Source organism: Colobus angolensis, unplaced genomic scaffold (assembly GCF_000951035.1).
Source record: "Colobus angolensis palliatus isolate OR3802 unplaced genomic scaffold, Cang.pa_1.0 Scaffold81, whole genome shotgun sequence".
Classification (NCBI taxonomy): domain Eukaryota; kingdom Metazoa; phylum Chordata; class Mammalia; order Primates; family Cercopithecidae; genus Colobus; species Colobus angolensis.
In genome coordinates, this window is record NW_012121932.1 from 10,808,392 (window position 1) to 10,830,704 (window position 22,313).

A 22,313-nucleotide genomic window follows, 5' to 3' on the forward strand; every position below is an offset into this window, starting at 1 on the left:
GTTATTATAATAAGCATGCTTCTTGTACTTAGTGACTTTGTCTGGTGCATAGATTGGAATATTTTATTTATTTGTGGTTGACAAAGGCAACTAGTAGATTTGTATTTTATTATTTAAAGCATTCATTTCTATATTTAACACATTGAGGGCAATTATTTGTGGGTTCTTAGCTGTTCACTTGGAGGGACTGAGACTGCTACACATTCTTCTAAGCACACGTGGAACATTTACAAAAAATGACCATACCTGGGCAATAAAGAAAGTCTCAAAAAAATTTCAAAAGAATGAAATTATAGAGCTTTTTTTTTTTCTGGTCACAATGAAATTAAGATAGAAATGAATAATTAGAAAATCTCCATATGTTGGGAAACTGAGTAATATCTTTCTAAACAACCTATGAGTCCAAAAATAAATAATAAAAATGGAAAATATGTTGAACTGAGTAACAATACTACATACTGAAATACAGGCTATGCAGATAAAACTATAGCTATATTTCCCTATAAGCATAAATGTACATATTAGAAAAAGATAAATATCTAAAAATCAAGAGTATATTGCAGTTGCTTAGGTCCACTTTGGAAATCACATTGTTCAAGTTTTCTAGATTCTTATTTCGTTTTTTAAATTTTTCCTGCTTGTTCTATAAATTTCTAAGAGAGGAGGGGTTAAAGTTCTCACTGTGATTATGGATTTGTCCTTAAAGTTTATTAACTTTTGCTTTATATATTTTGAAGTATATTATTAGATGTGTACAAATTTAGAATTATTATTAAGTATCAAAAATCAAGAATCCTGCTAGAAAGTTAGGGAAAGGACAATTAAACTCAAAGAAAACACATGGAAATAAATCACAAAAACAACAGTGAGCATTAATGAAACAGAGAAGAAACATAGATAAGACAGGATCAACAAAACCAAAAGTTGGTTCTTTGAAATACAAAAAAAAAAAAATGATAAATCACTGGTGAAACTGATCAAGAAACAAAGAGAGATAAGCACACATAACCACGTAAGAATAAAAAAAGGACACCATTACAAATCCCATATTTTAAAAAATGAGAGAATGTTACAAAAACTTTGCACCAAGAAATAAGAAAATTTTAATGGAGTTAAATTCCTAAAACAAATAAACAAACAAAAACTGTATAATTTACCAACATGGACACAAGAAGAAACAGAAAATAGTTACACTCCTATAAAATGTTAAATAAACCAAATTCAAAATGAAAAGCCTTCCCACAAAGAAAACTCCAGGTCTAGGAGGCTTCTGAATGAATTTTACTAAATACTTAAGGAAGAAATAGCACCAGTCTGATACAAACTCTTTCAGTGTTCTATTCTGAAGGACAACATCAACTTATTTTATGAGTGCAGCCTAACCTTGATTGTAAAGCCTGACAAGAACATTACAAAGAGAGAAAAATTTAGGCCAATCCATCTTAACATAGAAGCAAAACTTAAAATATTCACAAACAAAATCCTGCAACAAATAAAAAAGAAAATACATCACAAGTTGGATTTATTTCAAGAATGCTAAATTGGGTTAACGTTTGACAACCAATACGACTTGCTACATTAACAGAATAAAAAAAGTATCTTAATAGATGTGAAAAAGTATTGGATAAAATTTAACATTCATTCATATTTTAAAAAATCATAATGGGCTAGAAATGGAAGAAAACACCCTTAACATAACAAAGAATGTATTTTTAAAGACTGTAACAAAAATATTGAAAGCATTCCATTTGAAATTGAAAAGAAGACTACGAAGTTCATTCTTCCTGCTTGTATCCAGCATCACACTGGAGTTCTTAACCAAAGCAGAAGTGTAATGAAAGGAAACATAAGGTATCAGGATCAGAAAGAAATTAAACTTGTATTATTCACACATCACATGAATGAGTATGGAGTAAAACCCAAAATAATTTACACAGATAAACAGTAAAATAGTTTAGCATGTATGAATTTCTACATGTTAATTTAAAAACAAAATTTAAAATATTTATCAATGACATAAACAAATTTGAATTCCTAAGACATAAATCTAACAAAAGACATGTAAGACATTTGTTCAGAAAACTGGAAACTTCATTGAGAAAAACTGTAAAGCCCTAAATAAATGGGGGAATATTCCATGTTCCCTGATTGAAAAACTCCATGTTGTAAAGGCATTATTTCCCCTAATTCGGCCGTAAACTCGGTAAGTTATATTTAAAATTCAGATTTGTTTTGACAATTGACATGCTAATTCTAAAATTTATATGGAAATACAAAAGGCCAAGAAGAACCAAGACAGTCTGGAAGAAAACTTGCTCCACCAGAATTCAAGACTTATGATAAAGCTACAGTAATTAAAATGGTATGGAACTGATGCAAAGATAGATAAAGACCAATGGACCAGAACAGAGTCCTGAAAGAGGAAATCTGTCTTATGACTGAGAGCAGTGGGAGAAGACAGACTTTTTAATAAATGTTGCTAGATTATATTATATACACAAATCAAGTCCAGACGGACTGCAGATCTAAACGTGAAAGTCATAATAATGATGTTCTGAGAAGACTGTATAGGAGAATGCCTTCATGAGGTCAGTATTGGAAAACACTGTTTAAAGAAGACAATAAAAAGACCAACATAGAGAAAAAGATTAATAAATTTGACTACGTTAAAATTAAGGTCTTCTGCCCAATCAGAGACACTGAAGATACAAGTAAAAACATAAAATCAGAAGATCAGCACCTGTCACCAACAAAGGATCTGTATCCAGTGTAGGTAAAAACTCCTAAAAATCAATAAGGAAAAGACAGATAACAGATAAATGGGCAAGTGAATTGAACAGGCACTTCAGAAGAAAGAGAGAGAGTAACAAGCTAGCCAAAAAACATAAAAAGATGCTCAACCTCATTATTCACCACGGAAATGTACATTAAAACCAGGAGATACTACTACATACTTACCAGATGGCTAAAATATTGATAATACCAAGTGTTGGCAGCAGTGTATTCTGCTGGTGAGGGTAAATTGGTACAACCACTTTGGAAAGAGGATAGTAGCTATTAACAAGGAACAAATGCATCTCCTACGCCTCAGCAAATCCACTCTTAGATGAATAGCTAATAGAAATGTGAGTGTGTATTCACCAAGAGGTGTGTTCAAACACGCTCATAACAGCATTATTTGTAACAAAAGCCAATTGAAAAAAAAACCACAAATTTCCATTAACATCAGAATGTTCCAATTATGGTATATTCATGTAATAGAACACAATGCAGCAATGAAAATGATAAAATCACAGTTACATGCATTAATATGCATAGATTTCATAAATGTCAAGTAATCCTTCCTCTATAATTTCATATATATAAACTCAAAAATAAGGCAAAAGCACATTAAACTTAAAATAGTATCATGTTTAGAAACACATGCTTCTGGGCTAAGTAATTATCATAGGAAGTGATTCTTGCTACTCTCTCCCTCTGAGAGGGAGAAGAGGCAGTGATCCAGTGGGGGCTTCTGGGGTACTAGCAATGTCCTGTGTCTTCACCTGAATAATAGTGACAGTGGTGTTGCTTTGTGACAGTTCATTGGACTGTTCAGTGCTGTGTACACTTCTATATGTGTTTTATTTCATACATTTTTTAAAAGTTAAAACAACAATAAAATTTATCGAGAAAGAAGAACAAGGACATCACTGCCTATGTAGCTGTCTTTCCACCTCATCTGGAGCCTCTGGGCCTGGCAAGTAGAGAGTGCTTAACAGAATTTTGGGGAATGAACAACTAAACACATTGGGGGAGGTGCTGAAATTCTCAAAAGCATAAAACCTCAAATATTTGCCAGAAAATTTTCAGAAGACAATTTGACCTCTGAATGTAGGTTATGTAGGTTGTTGGAGAAACTGGGTTTGATTCAGAGTTTCGTCCTAGAAGGCAAATCTAACCTGATTTCTTGCTTTTCTCTTAATAAACACAATTTTAATTATTTTATCTTTAAAGAAACTTTAGGGTCACTTTCCACCTTCTGGAAAGTTCAACAACAAGGAAGTGACAGAAAGCACTTGGAGGCCAGAGGTGAACTCACAAGAAAAATAAAAGAAGGCAGTCAAATGCCCTTCTCATGGGCTGATGACTTCCAGAGGTTCTACCCCACGTCTTCATGCTCTGCTCATAGAGTGCATATGGTAAGCATCTCAAGGAATCCTCTAGGCTCGACAACATGAGAATCACCTGGAAATGCCTGGTAAATTCTGATTCTTTGTTGCATACAAGCATCTGAGCTTGGGGCCTGGAAATGTGCCCTTTTTTATGGCTCCCCGCCCCTCCCCTGGCAATTACCATGAAGTCAAACATTGAGAACCACCATGTGATGGGATATGCAAAGTCAGTCTGTGTGACCGAATAGACTAAAGAATAGCAATCAAAACTCAAAGGCTGGCTCGGAATTTAACAAGCCCTGGCCCATCTCTTAGCAGCTGTCTCCGACAAATGTAATAAAGAACAGAATCTAATCCGAGCAAACTGGGACACCAAGGCACACCGAGGCCTCACACTCTTGCAGAGCCAGCATGGGGTTCCATGGAGATCTGAATCAGTAAATAGGACTCACAAGATACTGCCTGGAAGCCTCGGTCGGCCCCCAAACTGCTCAAAGACTTGGTATGACAGAAGATGAATTTCATCTGCAGCGGGTTTGGAAGGACCCCAGTGCGGGTAGGTCTGCATTTTTCATAAGTAGCCACATAATTCTGGACAGTTTCAGTTGCAAGCTTGTGAAAAACTGCTTTCTGGGGAAATCCCCCGTTAGTTTGGTGTTCAAGGTTGCTAACAGTCACTGCATGATCTTCCTACAGGATCTGACAATGATCTGTGTATGTGCTGATGATGTTGTTGTTCTCCATTTGCCTGACAATTCTGGGATTCCGAGCAACTCCTTACCTCCACAGCCCTTGTACAGAACGGGTGAGGTCTCAGCACTCATGTATGCAAGACTGCCTGAGGCAGCTGGTTCAGGAGTAACACTGCCAAGATTTGGACATTCCTTCTATACTTATTGGGGGCTTGGTTGCACAGGCTTGAGAACCCTTGTCTGTGGCGGTCCACCTGTCATCTTGCAACCATGATAACTGGTCATTTCTGTCACTTATATTTGTGGGATCTGTCTCGACCTGACTTGATATTATTTCCTATGGATTTTTTTTTCCCTTTCAAGTCTGGCCACATTTAAGTTAAATAAATCTTTTAGAAAACAAAAACTAAACTCACATGGAAGTCACAAGGGAGTGAGTACAGGAGAGCAGTGGCTTCTGTTAACAGCAGCATAAATAAGAAATGACAGTGGTCCTGGGGACAGGTAGAAGCATCCCTCTGCTCCTTCCCTTCTTAGGAGGTGGAAAATGAGGACAGAGTATCTTGGGGGAAGACATGCAAATACTTGCCCTTGTGGGCACAGGCTGTCGTTTCTGATAATTCACATCTAAGGCAACAAGAAAGAAATTTTAGATGATAGAGAATGCACATGAAGAAAAAAAATCCTAAATAAAATATTTTTAAAGCATCTATCTGTTTTGATGAAGCCTCTGGAGCTGGAAGACAGCTCACTTAATATATGAGTAACTGCAAAACATGAGTATGACCACCCCACTTTTGAAAAATGTCTGCACCCCACAGTTTCAATGAATAAAGGAGTTATCTGCCAATTTTACTGCCAGCTTTAGCTTATGAGTCGAGCTGAATCTTTTAATTAAAAATTTATAATGTAATAATAATACTTAAACGCATATTGCACCTTTTCCCCGGAAAGCTCAAAGAAATTTCCTAACATCAAATTATTCATCTTTTATAGCAATCCTGGTCAGGTCTATGGGAGCCAAAATATTTTAGTGAGTACTTAAAAATAATGCTTGATGAATGAATGATTTTTTTTCCTTTTTGCATTCTGCAAGAAACCGAGACAAAGAAGGGTTAAGCATGGAAACAGTGCAAACTGGAGCTGTGGCAGGAACAGCTCCTCCTCCTGTGCTCTATGCCACCATTAGCCACAATCAGGTAACCGGGGAGCCTGGGACAAAAAGCACAGGTGGAAGGGATCCCTGGTTGCACACTGAAATTACCTTGGATCCCTTGAAAAGAGATCCCTGGTTGTGCCCAGGCACCGGTTGAAATACCTATGCCTGGGCTCCCACTACCCAGAACAACTAAAATAGAGTCACTTGAAGTGGATCTCAGGCACTTTTATTTTTAAAGGTTCTGCAAGTGATCCTGACAGGCAGCCCGGGTGGCAGACCACCAGGATACAGAAAGAGCACTGGACAAGGACTCAAGACACTGGTCCAGTTCCCAGCTTTCCTGCTGTGTGACTTCTATAAGTCACTAAAGCTCTTATAGGCTTCAGTGTCTCCATTTGGAAAATGACAACACTGACATTTCTGATTCTAAGAATTAATCATCTCTAAGGATCTTTGTTGAACACTAGAGAAAATTATGTTATTCTCCCTTCTTACAAAGCAGTATCAGACCATATCCCTGAATCAGTGAGTCTCAAACATTTTTATGTGTAAGAATCAGCGGGGAGATTTTTTTTTAAATGCAGATTCCTTGGCCCCACCCTTAGCATTCTAATGCAGGAGGTCTGAATATGTACTTTTCCTAAGTTCTGATGCAGGCAGTCCTTGGCACGTACTTTAAGAACCAGTCCCTTGCATGAACAGATTCTCACCAAGTGTGTTGGTAATGAGATCCCTCCCTAATGGGGTATGGGCCTGGGGCCATCAAAATGTGTCACCTGCCTTCCCTCCCTTCCCCTCACCTGGGAAAAATCATGTTTGGTCAGGTGAGATGACCATACCGGAAAGAAAACTCAAATTTGAATCCCAACTCTGTCACTACCAAGGAGACTACGGGAAATTCACCCTCTCAGAGCCTTCACTTTCTCATCTGTAAAATAAGGTTGTAGAACCTACTTTGCAGGGTTGCTGTAGTAATTAAAGAAGACGATGTATATAGAGCATAAGCATGTTTATCGCAGCACTATTCACAATAGCCAAGATATGGAATCAACCTAGGTATTCAACAGTAGATGAATGGATAAAGAAAATGTGGTACATAAATGCCATGGAATACTATTCATCCATAAAAAAGGATAAAATTTTGTCATTCATGGCAACATGGATGGAACTGGGGGACATTATTTTAAGGCTTATTTTAATAAGCCAGGAATAGAAAGTTAAACACTGCATGTTCTCACTCATATGTGGAAGCTAACACAGATTGATCTCATACAAGTAAATAATAGAAAAGAGGATATTAGAGGCTGGGAAGGATAGGGGAAAGGGTGGGAGAGATTTCTTAAAGAATATAAAGTCACAGCCAGATAGGGGGAATAAGTTCTAGAGTTCTATACCTCTGTAGAATAACTATGGTCAACAATAACGTATTACATAGTTTCAAATCACAAGGAGGAAGATATTGAATGTTCCCAACACAAGGAAATAATAAATATTCGTGATGATGGACATGTGAATTGCCCTGATCTGACCATTACATGTATATGTATTAAAACATCACTATGTATGCCATAAATATGTATAATTATATGTCAATTTAAAAAATAAAATTAAAAATAAAACATAGGTACCTAATCCGTATGATAGACATCTCCTTAAAACACTGCAGTCTCGCCGGGGAAAGGAAAACAAGGGCAACATGCAGACCAGGAAGAGGGATACATGTTGGGGTGGGCAGGAACACCAAGGGAGGCTTTGCCTTCAGTGACTGGGGATGGGGCCAGGTTCTGGACAGATGTCTACGGATGTTCCTCCCTCTCCTCCAACTGCTGCCTCTCTGAATCCCTGTCCATCTTTGCCAGCATCCCCAAAATATATGACTTTGGACAGGCAACTCAATTCACAATGCCTCATAGAGAACTCAGATTCAACTGTACTGACAATATTAATCATGGCCAAAGCAATGATAAGGTATGCACTAAGCCAGTCAGAAATGTGGAAGGAAAGAGTACCCATTTGCTTTCCTTGTGTGTAAATGATTAACAATGGAACCCAAATGTCAGCAAAAGCAGTAAAAGGCCAGAAAACATGGTTCACATACACCATGAAATACTATGCAGCCACAAAAAAGAACAAGATCATGTTCTTTGCTGCAGTATGGATGGAGCTGGAGGCCATTAACCCAAGCAAACTAACACAGGAACAGAAAAACAAATACCTCATGTTCTCACTTACAAGTGAGCACTAAACAATAACATGTGGACACAAAGTGGGGAATAACACACACCAGGAATTACTTGAGGGTGAAGAGTGGGAGAGAGGAGAGGATCAAAAACTACCTATGGGGTACTAGGCTTGTTATATAACAAAATAATCTGTATACCAAACCTCCAAGACACACAGTTTATCTATATAACAAACCTGCACAGGTATCCTTGAACCTAAAATAAAAGTTAAAAACAAAAAGTCTGAAGAAAAAAATCAGCTGATGGAACTCAGTGTGAATATCCATGGGCAAAGGCCCACCTGGGAGAAGATGGGACTACAGGTACACACCACCAGGCCTGGCTAATTTTTTCTATTTTCAGTAGAGACAGGGTTTTGCCATGTTGGCCAGGCTGGTCTAGAACTTCTGGCTTCAAGTTGATCCACCTGCCTTGGCCTCCCAAAGTGCTGGGATTATAGACATGAGCCACTGCAGCCGGCCTGAGAAATGCAAATCTTAACCGGACCACCTGTCTAAAGGTTGTGGGGAGAATCAGGCAAAGACAGAGGCAATGGGCTCCAACACACTCATGGCCAAGTGACTAAAGAAGACAGGCAAGGAAAATGGAGCTGCCATCGGGCCTCCCTTTCATGGATGGGAATTGCCTGCTTGGATACACAGGTAATAAATAACAACATTGAGCAAGTGCCTGGGGCTGGCCATCATATGTAGACTGTCGCAAGCGTGTCATTTGTGCCTACATCTCCCTTTCAGATCAAGGAACCTCTCCCTAGGGAAGCACTGCAAGGTTGGATAAGCTTGTTCTTTGCGTTGTTAGGTGAATCTCACGAAGACAAGCCATGTTTCCCTCCACTCCACGGCCACATCTTGAAGCCTTGCTCTTCTGGTTGTGTAGGTTGGATCCAGGATTTCGAGCCAGAGCCTGTGGCTACATTGGTGGGTGTCTGCTCTCAGAACAAGGAAAACCATCCCAGGGATGGGCTTGACTTACAGAGGTACCTTTTTTTGTTTGTTTTTGTTTTTGAGGCAGAGTCTTGTTCTGTAGCTCAGGCTGGAGTACAGCAGCACAATATCAGTTCACTGTAACCTCTGCCTCCTGGATTCAAGCAATTCTCATGCCTTGGCCTCTCAGAGTAGCTGGGATCATGGGGGTGAGCCACCATACCTGGTTAATTTTTGTATTTTTAGTAAAGACGAGGTTTCACCATGTTGGCCAGGCTGGTCTCGAACTCCTGGCCTCCACTGATCCGCCTGCCTCAGCCTGTCAAAGAGTTGAGATTACAGGCGTGAGCCACTGCACCCAGCCCAGAGGTAGCTTTTGAAGGTACATTAAATGTGCAGTTTCAACAATCCTTCTGCTTGACCCCTCTCCTCCTCTCCCACTCAAAGGAATTGACGGGCCAACTACAGAGGAAGAATTTCCTGAGAAAGTCTTCTGTTTAGGCAGTTCATTTTAAAAGCAACTGCTGCTCTGTGGAGGCCCCATAAGTTCTCTTAAGGACCTTATGCTGGGATTAAGAGCCCTGCAGTGGTTTTAAGGTATTCCGGGAATCTATTTGTTTAAGACTCTCACTTAAACAAGCTGTCTGACAGACCTATGGGACTCCAGCTTCATGAAAATACTTTATTTGCTTAATATGGATTTATCTGAAGTTTACTTAAAACCAAGTGACCAATGCAACCAGTGACTATTCTCAAAGCTGCTCAAGGAAAATGGTTAGATAAAAAGAGGAAGGGTCTTCTTCCACCTTACAGAGAAAAGCTCTATTAAAAAGTCCTTCAACATTAAAATCTCATTTCATAAAAATTTAAGTCTGCAGCAGGCTCCAGTTTAGTCTCCAAAAGCACACTCCCCCTGCAAAGAGGAAACTCAAAGAAGAAAAGAGAGTCGTCTTTCTGCACAAGGAACATGTTGTCTATACCCAAAGGTGTTCAAGGAACACCCTGAATCTACCAAGGTGCTGAAGCCCTGCTACAGGGATTTGGCTTTTAAAATGTCATAACCGCCTGATATGGTTTGGCTCTGTGTACCCACCCAAATTTCATCTAGAATTGTAATCCCCATGTGTTGAGGGAGGGACCTGGTGGGAGGTGATGGGATCAAGGGAGCGGTTTCCCCCACGCTGTTCTCGTAGTAATGAGGGAGGGTTCATGAGATCTGATGGTTTTAAAAACGGGGGTTTTCCCTGTGTGCTCTCTCTCTCCTGCCACCATGTAAGACGTGCTTGGCTTCCCCTTTGCCTTCTGCCATGAGTGTAAGTTTCCTGAGGCCTCCCCAGCCATGAAGAACTGTGAGTCAATTAAACCTCTTTTCTTGATAAATTACCCAGTCTCAGGTAGTATCTTTATAGCAGTGTGAAAATGGACTAATACACCACCCTTCCCAGGAACTGAATCCTAAGGGAGGAGGAATTTGGGTGCTGTACAACATTATCTCATAGCCTACATAAGACTCTCAACCGAACCAAGAGCGGAGTGCAATCAGTTACTTGGTTCTCTATTTAAGAAACAAAACCAAAAACTCCTATCTAGCCAGTATAGCCAATGCCATAAGGGCTGAGATGAACTCTGTAGCCCAAAAGATGGTTAAATAAGGAAATATTTTCATCAATGATGACAACGAATTTTGGCAAGACAGGTTGATTCTTCTCTCCTTTCTCTCATATAGTAGTTGTTCACAATATAAATGAATCCTGAATTGATTCCATTTTAGTCTCTTTAAGATGTTTACTTTTTAAATGTGCTAATTATTTATGATGTACAAACCGAAGTTCATCACCACACAAAGTCTGACTGCTACTCCTTGCAGCAAGGGCTTCAGTGAGGATGCAGCATTTTTTATCTCCTGAGGATGTATGTGTTGAGTAAGTGCTTGTAAAGTGAATTCAGGAAAGGCAATCTTGCTTCACCTCTGTCTTTTCTTATGAAATGTAGGAAAGGGGTATATTTACTCTGGAAAAGTATCCCCAAGTAGACATAATTGAGTTGGTTTTGGAAAGGAAGCGGCCCAAATGGTGGCCAGCACCCTGGCCTTTAGTCACTGTACTTACTAGGTCAGCAGCCCTGTGCCCACAGGGTGTATTTTCAGTCCTTTGCCAATTCTAGGGTCTCCTCTCCACCATATATGTCACCTCCTCTGTTCCCTGGGCCATAGACATTTTCAACCATGCTTGGGGTCATGCAGGCTCCAGTCTTGCAGAAGCAGCTTGAAGAAGCACAGACATCTCTCAGGTTGGAGACTTTGGGGGCCATAAAGTGAATTCATTCAGTTCTGTAAATTCAGACCTCTATAAATTGAGTTCACTTGGAAGAAGCAATTTGAATCGGAAGAAGGAGGCCATGTGAAAAGCGGGGAATGGCTGTACATGCAGCAAGATGAGGTGGGAATAAAAGAGAGGGATCTGTGCGCACCCAAGAGAATAGTTGCCCAATACCACCTTGCTTCTGTAGAGCACTTTACTGTCATAAAGCATTTTAATGGATATGAATTTAGTTTTTAAAAAATCTGCATCTCAGACAGGACTGACCCATGGCATGAAAGGAGTCCAGGTAACAGTGACAAGCCCGGGGGCTGCAAAAGGTCTTTCCCTAAATTGTCATTTAACTCTGGGAAGGCTCTTACCTTATTTGAGACTCAGTTTCTCTATAGGTCAAATAAAAACTAAATTGGAATGAGGGCTTGAATTATATGATTTCTCTGAGTTCCTTCAACTCCAAACCTGGATGATGTCATTTGTTGTAACAAGGTGCTCTTGTGTAACAGATTAGAGTGGGGCTGTTGTGTCATAAAGAAGCTTAGACTCAACCTTGTAGAGGAAAAACAATGCTGGTTTGGGATTAATTCTAGCCAGACTGCTTACTCATCAACTGTGTGACCTTAATAAAGTGAGTGAGCCTCTCTGAGCCTCAGTTTCCTAATCAGGAAACAATAAGACTCATTTGTAGAATTGTTGTGCATGAAACAATTGCAAATCTGAAAATTCACAAAAATGAAATAGTGAATCTGAAAGTACTTTTAAACTTTAATGACCTATAACAATGTGATAAATTATTATTGTTACTATTATTACCACCATTCCAGAAATTCATTAGCCTTCTAAGAATTACTTGGCAAGGATAACAAATGAATTCAGCAGCCCTTACTATTTGCCCAGAATAAATCCTGAGCAGGGAGCATGGCAATTTACAAAGCAGTAAAAAGACATTCTGAAAGTTTAGCTTTTTCACTGCTATGTGACATCAGTGGTATAGACTTCTAGGTCTCCCTCCAGCCCCTTATAAACCACATAGAATAAAGAAAGCCTAGAGTGTTAACAATCATGACTTTCTCTACCATCAGGGCAACACAAACAATCTCTTTATACAGATCTTTCAAAGACCAACAAAATTACCATTCAAATTAAAAATAAATACACCATTGTACTTAGAAAGGCAGTATCTGCTCTTCCAAACTTCCAAAAATGATTGGAGCACATCATGACTGGAATCCAAGGACCTGAACTGTCCTTTGGACACACGTGGTCTTATTTGCGGTTGCCTAATAAAAAAGCTAACTCCCTGCTGCCGTGCCTGTGTAGAAGACCCTCCCTGCACATCTGGGGCTGACTGTTAAGAACTATAAGTGAATTCCATTAAATAAGTAGAGAAAAAAAGAAAAAAGAATGATACATGCAGACCAGTACAACAGAAGCCCCTACTCTAAGGTGATTTCTCACTCCGTTTCTTGGAATGACTACATGGTACCTAGTTATGTATAGGGTTGGAAAGAAGTTTAACAGAAGGCCTTCATCTCTGGGCAATATTTAAGAAGCCTATTTTGGTTTTCTCTGTTCTCTGATGTTCCTAAGCTTGACTGCTTTTAAAGCACTGGGTAACGTAGGCCATAGGTGTTGGCAGGGAAGTCTATATATATATATATGAACCAAGTAAACTTTAAATAGAATCTCAGGGAAACTACAGCTTGCACAGGCTGCATGAAAGAGGAAAAAATGAACTTATTTTTAAAAACTTTAAGTCTTTATTATATTTATTATGGCTTTTTCTTATACCTTGAAAATAAAAGCAAAGATAGCAAGTACTTTAAGGGCAAGACACCATCTTATCCATCCTTTACAATTTCCAGAAGGAGGAGCAAATAGGCACTTATAAAATGCTTGTCATGGCTGGGTGCCATGGCTCATGCCTGTAATCCCAGCACTTTGGGAAGCAAGGCAGGTGGATTGCATGAGCTCAGGAGTTTGAGACTAACCTGGGCAACATGGTGAAACCTCATCTCTACAAAAAATACAAAAATTAGCTGGGCATGGTGGCGCATGCCTGTAGTCCCAACTACTTGGGAGACTGAGGTGGGAGGATCATTTGAGCCCGGTGGAGGTTGCAGTGAGCCGAGATCGTGCCACTGCACTCTAGCTTGGATGACAGAGGGAGACCCTATCTCAAAAAAAAAAAAAAAAAAGTTATTAAATTATTTAAAAAGTAAAAAGTTTCATAAAGGAAATATACACTAAATCATGACAATAGTTTCCATATTATTATAAAAACTCCATTCCAAAACAAAATCAGTGTTAAAAGAAACTGAAACTAATTTCTAATGAACTCAGTGAAATATAAGTTATGTGCTACATGGAAATTTGGGACCAGAATTAATTCTTGATTCATGCCTATTCTAACTTCAGCCCTGCTGGTCTTCTGAGATTTTTCATCAACAATTTGACATTCTAATTAGTTAAACTCCGTGCATTTTTAAAAAGTCTGAATGCATCTACATAAAGTAAAAACAAAAAAAAGTATATAAAGTTGTTTCAACCAACAGATGTGGGGTAATTGCCAGAAGTAAATGAATATCTTGTCACTACCAATTCATTTAGGGATAATTGCTAGAAATAAATGTCTACCTTGTCAATCTGTCACTGCTTGTCACAGTTCCTTCTTTTCCTAAATGAATCACATCTAACACAGAACTGATAAGTAGTAATTGATTTAATCCTCTGAGCAACGCACATCTTCTGTATGACTAAATACAGTTTTTGCACAGTATATTTACTGCACATTTTATTGAGTAACATGAAAACGAGTGCTGAGTTGGCAGCCTAATAATAAATACCCCTAATGTTATCTGAGTTGCTCTCTTGCGTTGACAAAAATGGTGATAAATTAGATTGTAATTGAGATAGAGGAAAAAAGAGTATCACTTCTAATGCAGAGATAAATTAACCCTCTATCTCAGCCCTCATTACACAATCCTGCTTTCTGGTCAGCATGCAGATGCAGCCCTGCATCAGAGAGAGGAGCCCAGGGTATTGAGCTGTCACACAGCCCGGCACCCCTGTGGCCGTGCAACTTGAGCCAGGTAAGCGGCTTCCGTGGAGAGGTAGGCACTTTACCTGCTTGCACACAGATGGACTTATCACTTGGGATCCAGCCTAGGGTTCCATTAAAATACTTCATACACAGTCTCTTTGTAGCGCCTTTCAGCTTGAATCCGTCTTGGCAGTGAAATCGCGTTACAGAGCCTTCAAAGAAAACCCCTCCACTGGGGGTCCTGAAGCCATTCTCGGGAACGCCAGGGTCAGCACACACTTGAAGGTCATCCAACCCTACATCAACAAAGAGAGGAAAAGGTGCCTGTGAATATGTTCTCCCAATGTCAAGGGCCTTCCTACATAAATGGCAGACCCTGCATGATATTATACGCCTTGGACACTCCAGTTACCCCACCAACAAAGCCAAGGCCATTTTAGTGCACATTCCACTCTGCTGAGCTCTTTGCTCAGACAAGCACTGAGTAGAGTTTTCTGTTCAATGGCCAAGTTAGCCTTTCAAGGAAGTTACAGTAGGAGGGAGAAGGAAACAGACAAAAAAGGATTTCACATGACAAGTGCCATAAAAGATGTACAAAATGCTGAAGAGAGTTGAGGAGGGAAAAGTGGGTGGGAGAGATCCAAGGAGACGGCATCTGAGCCTGGCCTTGAGGAAGGGGTGAAATTTCAATACAGAACTCTATGCAGGGAGGCATGGGTGGTTTTCTAATGGTAGAAATGGCATGAACAATGAATGGTTGGGGACTGGAAGATGGCAGGATGTGTTTAGGGAGCAACAAGTGGAATGTAGTTATAACCCAGGGTATATGGTAGGGGTGGCTGGGAATGCCCTTCCTCTTTCTCTTACCCCTACCGCTATCTGCCAGGGGAACACTCACTCCTCAAGACCTATTCAAGTTTCTCCTCCACCCGGCTGCCTTTATTAATTCCACTCTCCACCTGCCTCATCCCTACTTTGTTCCACTGCTGTAGTGTGAACACAGCTCTGTGCTGAATTACCTGCAGAACAGCTGCCTCTCATCCCAGGCTGTAAGTCCTCCAAGAACAAGTCCTGTGACTCCATCTTGACATCCCCAGAATCTACCACAGTGTCCTCTCTATTCAGTGCTCCATACGAGTTTGCTGAATGAATAAATGAGGTTGGAGGACAGCAGCTTGAGGGACTGACTGAAAGAGAGAGAGCCCAGAAGCTCAGGCAGGAGAGCAAGCAAGGGTATGGGTAAGGGGTGATGGGCTGAGAGCAGTGGAGACACAAGGAGGATGCTGGTGTCTGGGACACCTGGGTTCTAGGCTCCCCTTGTCAACTGACTGGATGTTGGAGTGAGGAGGAGACCCAGGAAATTTTGTGCCCAGACAGCTGAGATGAATGCAGATAAGCAAACATGGATGTCATGAGCCACGGCTAGGGCCAAGGAAAAGGGAGGGTCTGCTGTGTGCATAATGCTCCTAATGTGTCCTCACTCTAAATGCTCCAAACTTGGGACACTTGGGTTCCAGGCCCCCCTTTTCAACTGACCAGATGTTGGGCTGAGTGAGGGATGTAAGAGATTTTGTGCCCAGACAGCTTAGATGAAGGCAGATCCCTGAAACAAACACAGATGTCATGAGCCACAGCGAGGGCCAGCGATAAGGGAGGGTCCGCTGTGTGCATAATGCTCTAACCGTGTCCTCAAAGGGAGGAATACAAACTCCAGAACAAGAAACTCCTGAGCCCTACAGAGGCATTCTGCTCCATTCTCTTACTCACAAAATCAATAGACAAATCCTTATTGAATGGGTACCAAGAACAAATATACATAACTCTATGTAGATGGGGATTGGTGTGCCCATCCGTCCCCACCCCCAGCACAGCCTGCTAGTGCCAGGTCAGGCTGGACACCATCAAGATGTAATGGAGAAGTCTCAACCCAGACCTTGGAGACAGTAGTATCATTGGGGCTCTTGCAAGGTTTACCTGGTTTCCAGGTGATGCCCAGATATCGAACTCATAAGATACCTGGTTTTCTCTAACATACTGCGCTTGCAAAAGTTCCTCAGCTGCAGGTGAATTCCCCCACCCCAGCTTTTATGTGCTTGTGTAGGATTCACTGGCTTCCCTCCCCACCTGACTTATGATGCTAGACCCTCTACCAGTGTTGCTGTGCTGAAAGCCACACAGCACAGGAGGCATGGCACTGGCAGGATGCCCAGAAGTCATTGTTACAGTGCTCACTTTGTGCAGAGGTGACAAAGAATTGGGGGGAGGGAAAAGCCGTTTGAAGGCAGGCAGGAGGAGGACACAGCATCCCCATCTGACACTTGTACTTATTAAGTAGGATTAGGTCTGATATTTTACCAAACTGATGATGCTTTTACAAAGCAGACAGCACCCAGCCTTCTCAGCCCTCCTGCTGCCGCTCTGTTGGGACTGAATACCCCGGTAGCACAAGTTGTGTTGTAGCCCAGCAGAGGGTTATTTGAAAGTCATTAAATGATGGCTGCATGTTTTTAATTTGGGGGAAAGTATTCTAGATTATCAAGTGGTTCCTAAATGATGGATGTCAATCATTTCCTTCCATCTGGAAGGAAGGGCAATCTCATGCCCATTTTATTGCTGCTAGTTTTTCTACCTCAGTACCATCATGAATACTGAAACACGTATTTATGAATATCATGAATATTGAAATATATATTCATGATGGTACTGAGCCATGGGTTTCAGGCTCCCCTTATCAACTGACTAGATGTTGGGGTGAGGAAGAGGTCTAAGACATTTTGTGCCCAGATAGCTGGGATGAAGGCAGATAAGCAAACATGGATGTCATGGGCTATAGCTAGGGCCAAGAATAAGGGAGGGCCTGCTGTGTACATATATTGAAACATATATTCATGATGCTATTGAGGTGGAAAAATTAGCAGCAGTGGAATTCATGGTATTATATAGTTTAGAAGGCCTAGAAGCACAGCTATCCAGAGCCCTGAAACCTGGGTAATCTGGACGTTTCTGGCTGTCCATAGGTGAAAGTCATTCTCTCTCATACTAAGTCAAATAGAACCAGTGTCAGCTCTCATAATATTTGGGTGGGGCACATGTATCAGTCAATGGGTGGCAACAGAAGGACAAGATGAGTGTGCCATAACAGAGGATGGGAACTTCTGCAAGCATTGAGTGGGATCCTTGTGAAGAATAGCCAGAAGGGAAGAAGAGGGCTGTGGGTACAGGTTGGAAGGTATGGAGGTGGGAAGCTGCCCAGCACCTGTCAGGAAAGAGGTGGTTCTGCCAGCTGGGGACAGGGTGCCTGCTAGGGGTGGGGCTGTGAGGATAAAGGAAGGAAAAGAGATGGAGGCAGACTGTGGAAGCTCTGTGTTAGCTCAGTGTTTGGATTCAATGAGGGAGAGAGGGGCACCGGGGTCAAGACTGAGAGTTTTGAGCAGGGAAGTGATTAGGATCAGATTCGCATTTTAGAATGATCTCTCTGGTGCCCATGTGAAGGACTGATGGCTACAGACCAGGAAAAGGGTGGGAAGATAATTTGAAATGGCTTCTAGGACACCAGCTGTGCCTCAGGGTCATTGGGCAGCTTTATCAAAGGCAGTTTGACCAATTGAGCCTGGCTCTCTCTGCATGGGGTGGGGTGAGGTTACTCTTGGACAGCCAGTCTAGCACTTGTCTGAGGGCAGACATTTGAGAACTGTGGAATTTCAAGGCTCCTGCAGTACTCCAGGTGAGTCAGAAACAAGGCAGAGACAGTGGAACTGAGAGGATTACAGAGACATTAAGGACACAGAGTCACAAAACCTGGTGACCTCCTGGATAGGGGAGTGACAGTGGGAGTGAGACAGGAGAGAGGCATCCAGGATACCTTCCTGGTTCTGGCATCAATGTCAGGGTAGACAGTGGTGCCACGTGCTCAGATTAATAGAACAAGATGAAGAGTGGGTCCAGGGAGAAGGGGGAAGAGTTCAGTGTGGAGTGTGGTGAGTCTGAGTTCTTGAGGATGCCAGGTATAGATGTCTAGCCATCAGCTGCAACATGAGCCAGAAGTTCTGCATGCCCTGTGCTGTGCATCCACGTACAGGTAGCAGTCCAAGGCATGGGTGGGCATGCCCTCCCGGAACTAGCATAATGTGAAGGGAGGAGCAGCTGAGGACACACAAATAAAGGACATCCAGAAAGGACGATATAGTTTGGCTGTGTCCCCACCCAAATCTCATCTTGAACTGTAGTTCTCATAATCTCCACATGTGATGGGAGGGACCAGGTAGGAAGTAATTGAATTATGGGGTGGTTACCTCCATGCTGTTCTTGTGATAGTGAGTGAGTTCTCATGAGATCTGATGGTTTTATAAGGGACTTTCCCCTCCTTGCTCTGCATTTCTTCTTCCCGCTGCCATGTGAAGGAGGACGCATTTGCTTTCCCTTCTGCCATGGTTGTGAGTTTCCTGAGGCCACCCTGGTCCTATGAACTATGAATCAATGAAACCTCTTTTCTTTATAATGTATCAAGTCTCAGGTACGTCCTTATAGCAGTGTGAGAACGGAGTAATATAAAGGGCATGGAAAATCCAGGACAATCAAGAAGAAAGACCTAACCAGTGTTCCCAAAGCAAGGAAAACAGTTTCAGGAAGGAAGAAGTGGACAGCCACATCAATGTGACCCATTGGTCAACTAAGTAAAGATCTGAAAGCCTCCACTAACTGAAGACAGAGAACACTGGGACCACTGCCCAGGCAGCTGCAGGGACAGAAAAGGACTGTCCCTGGGGAGGAAGCCTGTCTGCCAACATGTGGAGAGGGAATGGTGACACAGTATGTAGGAAATGCTCTTTCAGGATGCTTACTGTGAACAGAAGAACATAGGGAGGCAGCTGTTCATGGACTAGGGCCAAGGGAGAGTTTTTATTATTGTTGTATTAAAATTTTAACATGAAAGAGATCTGAATGTGTCTCTACACAGCAGGAAGTAAAACACTGTAAAATAAAAGGCTGTGGATGAAGACAAGTGAGGTGGAGGCAGGTGGGGTAAGTTGTCCCCACCTGAATGTGGGCTGGAAGGTGACCCAGGCCCTGAATAAAGGGCTTGTCTCCCACTGAAGCAGGAAGGGAAGTCATGCCAGAACCTCTACGAAGGGAAAGTTTTCCCAATAATGTACTCATCATCCAGGACACAGCTGAAATAGTGTCTCTTCCAGAGAGCCTTCCAAGCTCCCCTGCGGAGTCTGAATAGGAGGCCTCTCTTCTCATCAATGCACCCTGGGCTCACCTCTCTCAGTGTTCCTCACTCTGACCATCATCACTGCTCTACATAGTGGTCTCCCCCACTGGGCTGTGAACTCCTGGGGGGAAAGAGTACATCTTAGTCTTCACCTCCTCAGCATCTGGCATGTTTGTGTGGTATAAAGCAGATATTCTACAAGTGTTGCTAATGAAGGATAAAGCCAGGGATGGATGGATGGATGGATGGATGGATGGATGGATGGATGGACAGATGGATGAATGGGTGGATACATGGGTGAATGGATAGATGAATAGATGAATGGCTGGCTGGTTGGCTAGGTGAATGTATAAATGGGTAGATGAATAGATGGATAAATGGATGGATGGGTGAATGGGTGGATATATGGGTGGATAAATGGGTGGATGGATGGATGAATAGATGAGCGGCTGGCTGGATGGGTGAATAGATAAATGGATAGATAGATGAATGGATGCATCACTAGATGGATGGATGGACGAATGGATGGATGGATGGGTTGGACTGGATGGGTGGATAAACAGATAGATGAATGGATGGATGGATTGATGGATGGATGGATGGATGAGGCCTCATGCCAACTACCCTGTTGGACCCATATGGAACCACCTCCACTCACCAAACAGTAACACCAATGGCACTGACAGTCCCAGGAGCTTATGATTTCCGCAGACAAGGGAGATGTGAAATGCCCTCCTATAGCACAGACATACTCTCTCCTAACACCCTTTCACCTTTCTCTCTTCTCCTAACCTGAGTAGACTATATTCCTTAATTACTTTTTATAAACTTCTCCCAATCCACAGCTCCAAACATTTCAGGCCTCTTCCTCCCTCTCCAGTATAGGGGGCCAGAGGTGGGTCTATGTGAGGGATTTGACTGAGACATCTAAGTTCCCCAACACACACTTTTTGACCAGTCATCCTCTGCTAACAAACAAGGCATGCTGAAAGCTGCCTTGTTTGTTAGCAGCTTTCAGCATGCCTTTCAGCATACAGACTCCTCAGCTGGTCGTATCCCCCACTCTTTGCCATAAAGCGGTCCTCTCTCAGAGAAGGACAGACAATTCAAGGGAGAACTGAAGATCCAGCCCTGAATCCATCAGAAAAATGACTCCTACACTGATAAATAAATGATGAGAGTTTCATGGAAGTTACAACATGAGAGCTGCACAATTTCCTCATGAATTTAATTCTGTACTCTTTCTGTGCTTATTCCTTTCCCTTTAAAAGAACATTCCCATGCACTTCCTCTGTTTTCAAGTAAGCATAGTTAACCTCTGACTGTTTCTGTTCCTGACAGCACTGAGGATCAGGAATGCTGCTGGCCATGAGCTCCAACCGTTGGCACAGAACAGGGAATTAAGAATAAGTGGGGAAAAGAGAGCCATCAGAAGATAAGATGGTACAAGAAGAAAATATTCTTCATCTTGGTCAACTAATTCCATTGAGCAAGACAGTAATTTTCTAGGGCCTGCCAGAGCTTCAAATTCTACTTTTCAAATTATCCCCTAGCAGATCAATTCCCAGCCTGGGTCATTTTTCTGAAGAGCTGTTCTGACAGTGTCCTTCCATAATGACGACGATCAGCCCCCTCAAATAACATATCCATTAAGGAGTGGGCTGGTGTAGGTGTTAGGGAAGCAGAGTGGAAAATCATTTGTATGCAGGCCCAATTCCAATCATCTTATCCTAGGAACCAGTATTCTCAAAGTCCCAACCTATTTCCTTCCCATTCTTCATATTCTGCTCACGCATGAGAACTAAGTAGTCACAGTTTGGAGAAGAGAAAAGAGTTCACAGAATGATTCCAATATGTTTGTTTTTGAGGGGAGTGGGAGGAGAAGAAAACATTCCATTTTAATCAGCCCTCAGAAGTGGCATCCTTTAGCAGTTCTTCCTAAATTTAATTCAGAGTGGAGCACTTATATATATAAGAGATAGCCTTTGTGATATTTCATTTTATGTGTCAGTTTGACTGGGCCACAGGGTGCCCAGACATTAGTCAAACATGATTCTGGATGTCTGTGTGAGGGTGTTTCTAGATGAGATGAATATTTGAATTGGTAGATGGAGACAGGCAGATTATCCTCCCTAAGGTGGGTGGGCTTCATCCAATTTGTCCAACGCCTCAATAGAACAAATGGCTGAGTAAGGGAGAATTCTCTTCTCTCTGCCTGACTGTCTTCAAGGACATGGATCTTCTTCTGTCTTTGGACTGGAGCTCAGACAGGAACTTACATCATTGGCTTTCCTGGGTCTCAGGCCTTTGGACTTAAGCTGGAACTATACTACTGGCTCTCCTGGGTCTCCAAGGAGACATCTATCTGTCCTCCTACTGGTTCTGTTTCTCTGGAGAACCCAAACTCATACAGTTTCCCTAAAATACTAGAGTACTTTACAAATGTGAATGACACATATGCTGAATGTCCCTCCACCTAGAGGATGCTCTCTCTCTCTGGATCCCTGAGTTCTGGTAAGCAGTCATCTAGTGGGGAAAGCACCTGGGTCCTGGGGTCAGAGCAGCCCAG

General features: G+C 41.8%; 1 protein-coding gene across 3 annotated transcripts in view; it reads right to left on the reverse strand.

The window, feature by feature from the left end:
• Positions 1-22,313, reverse strand: part of SUSD4 (sushi domain containing 4) — a 141,064-nt gene that overhangs the window by 53,132 nt on the left and 65,619 nt on the right. For 2 of the 3 annotated variants that reach the window (XM_011929490.1, XM_011929491.1), the window contains exon 3: positions 14,613-14,825. In XM_011929490.1, the coding sequence (XP_011784880.1) occupies positions 14,613-14,825 (213 nt within the window). Of the gene's footprint in view, positions 1-14,612; positions 14,826-18,821; positions 18,989-22,313 lie in introns of all 3 variants that reach the window. The other variant, XM_011929489.1, reaches the window with a different exon arrangement.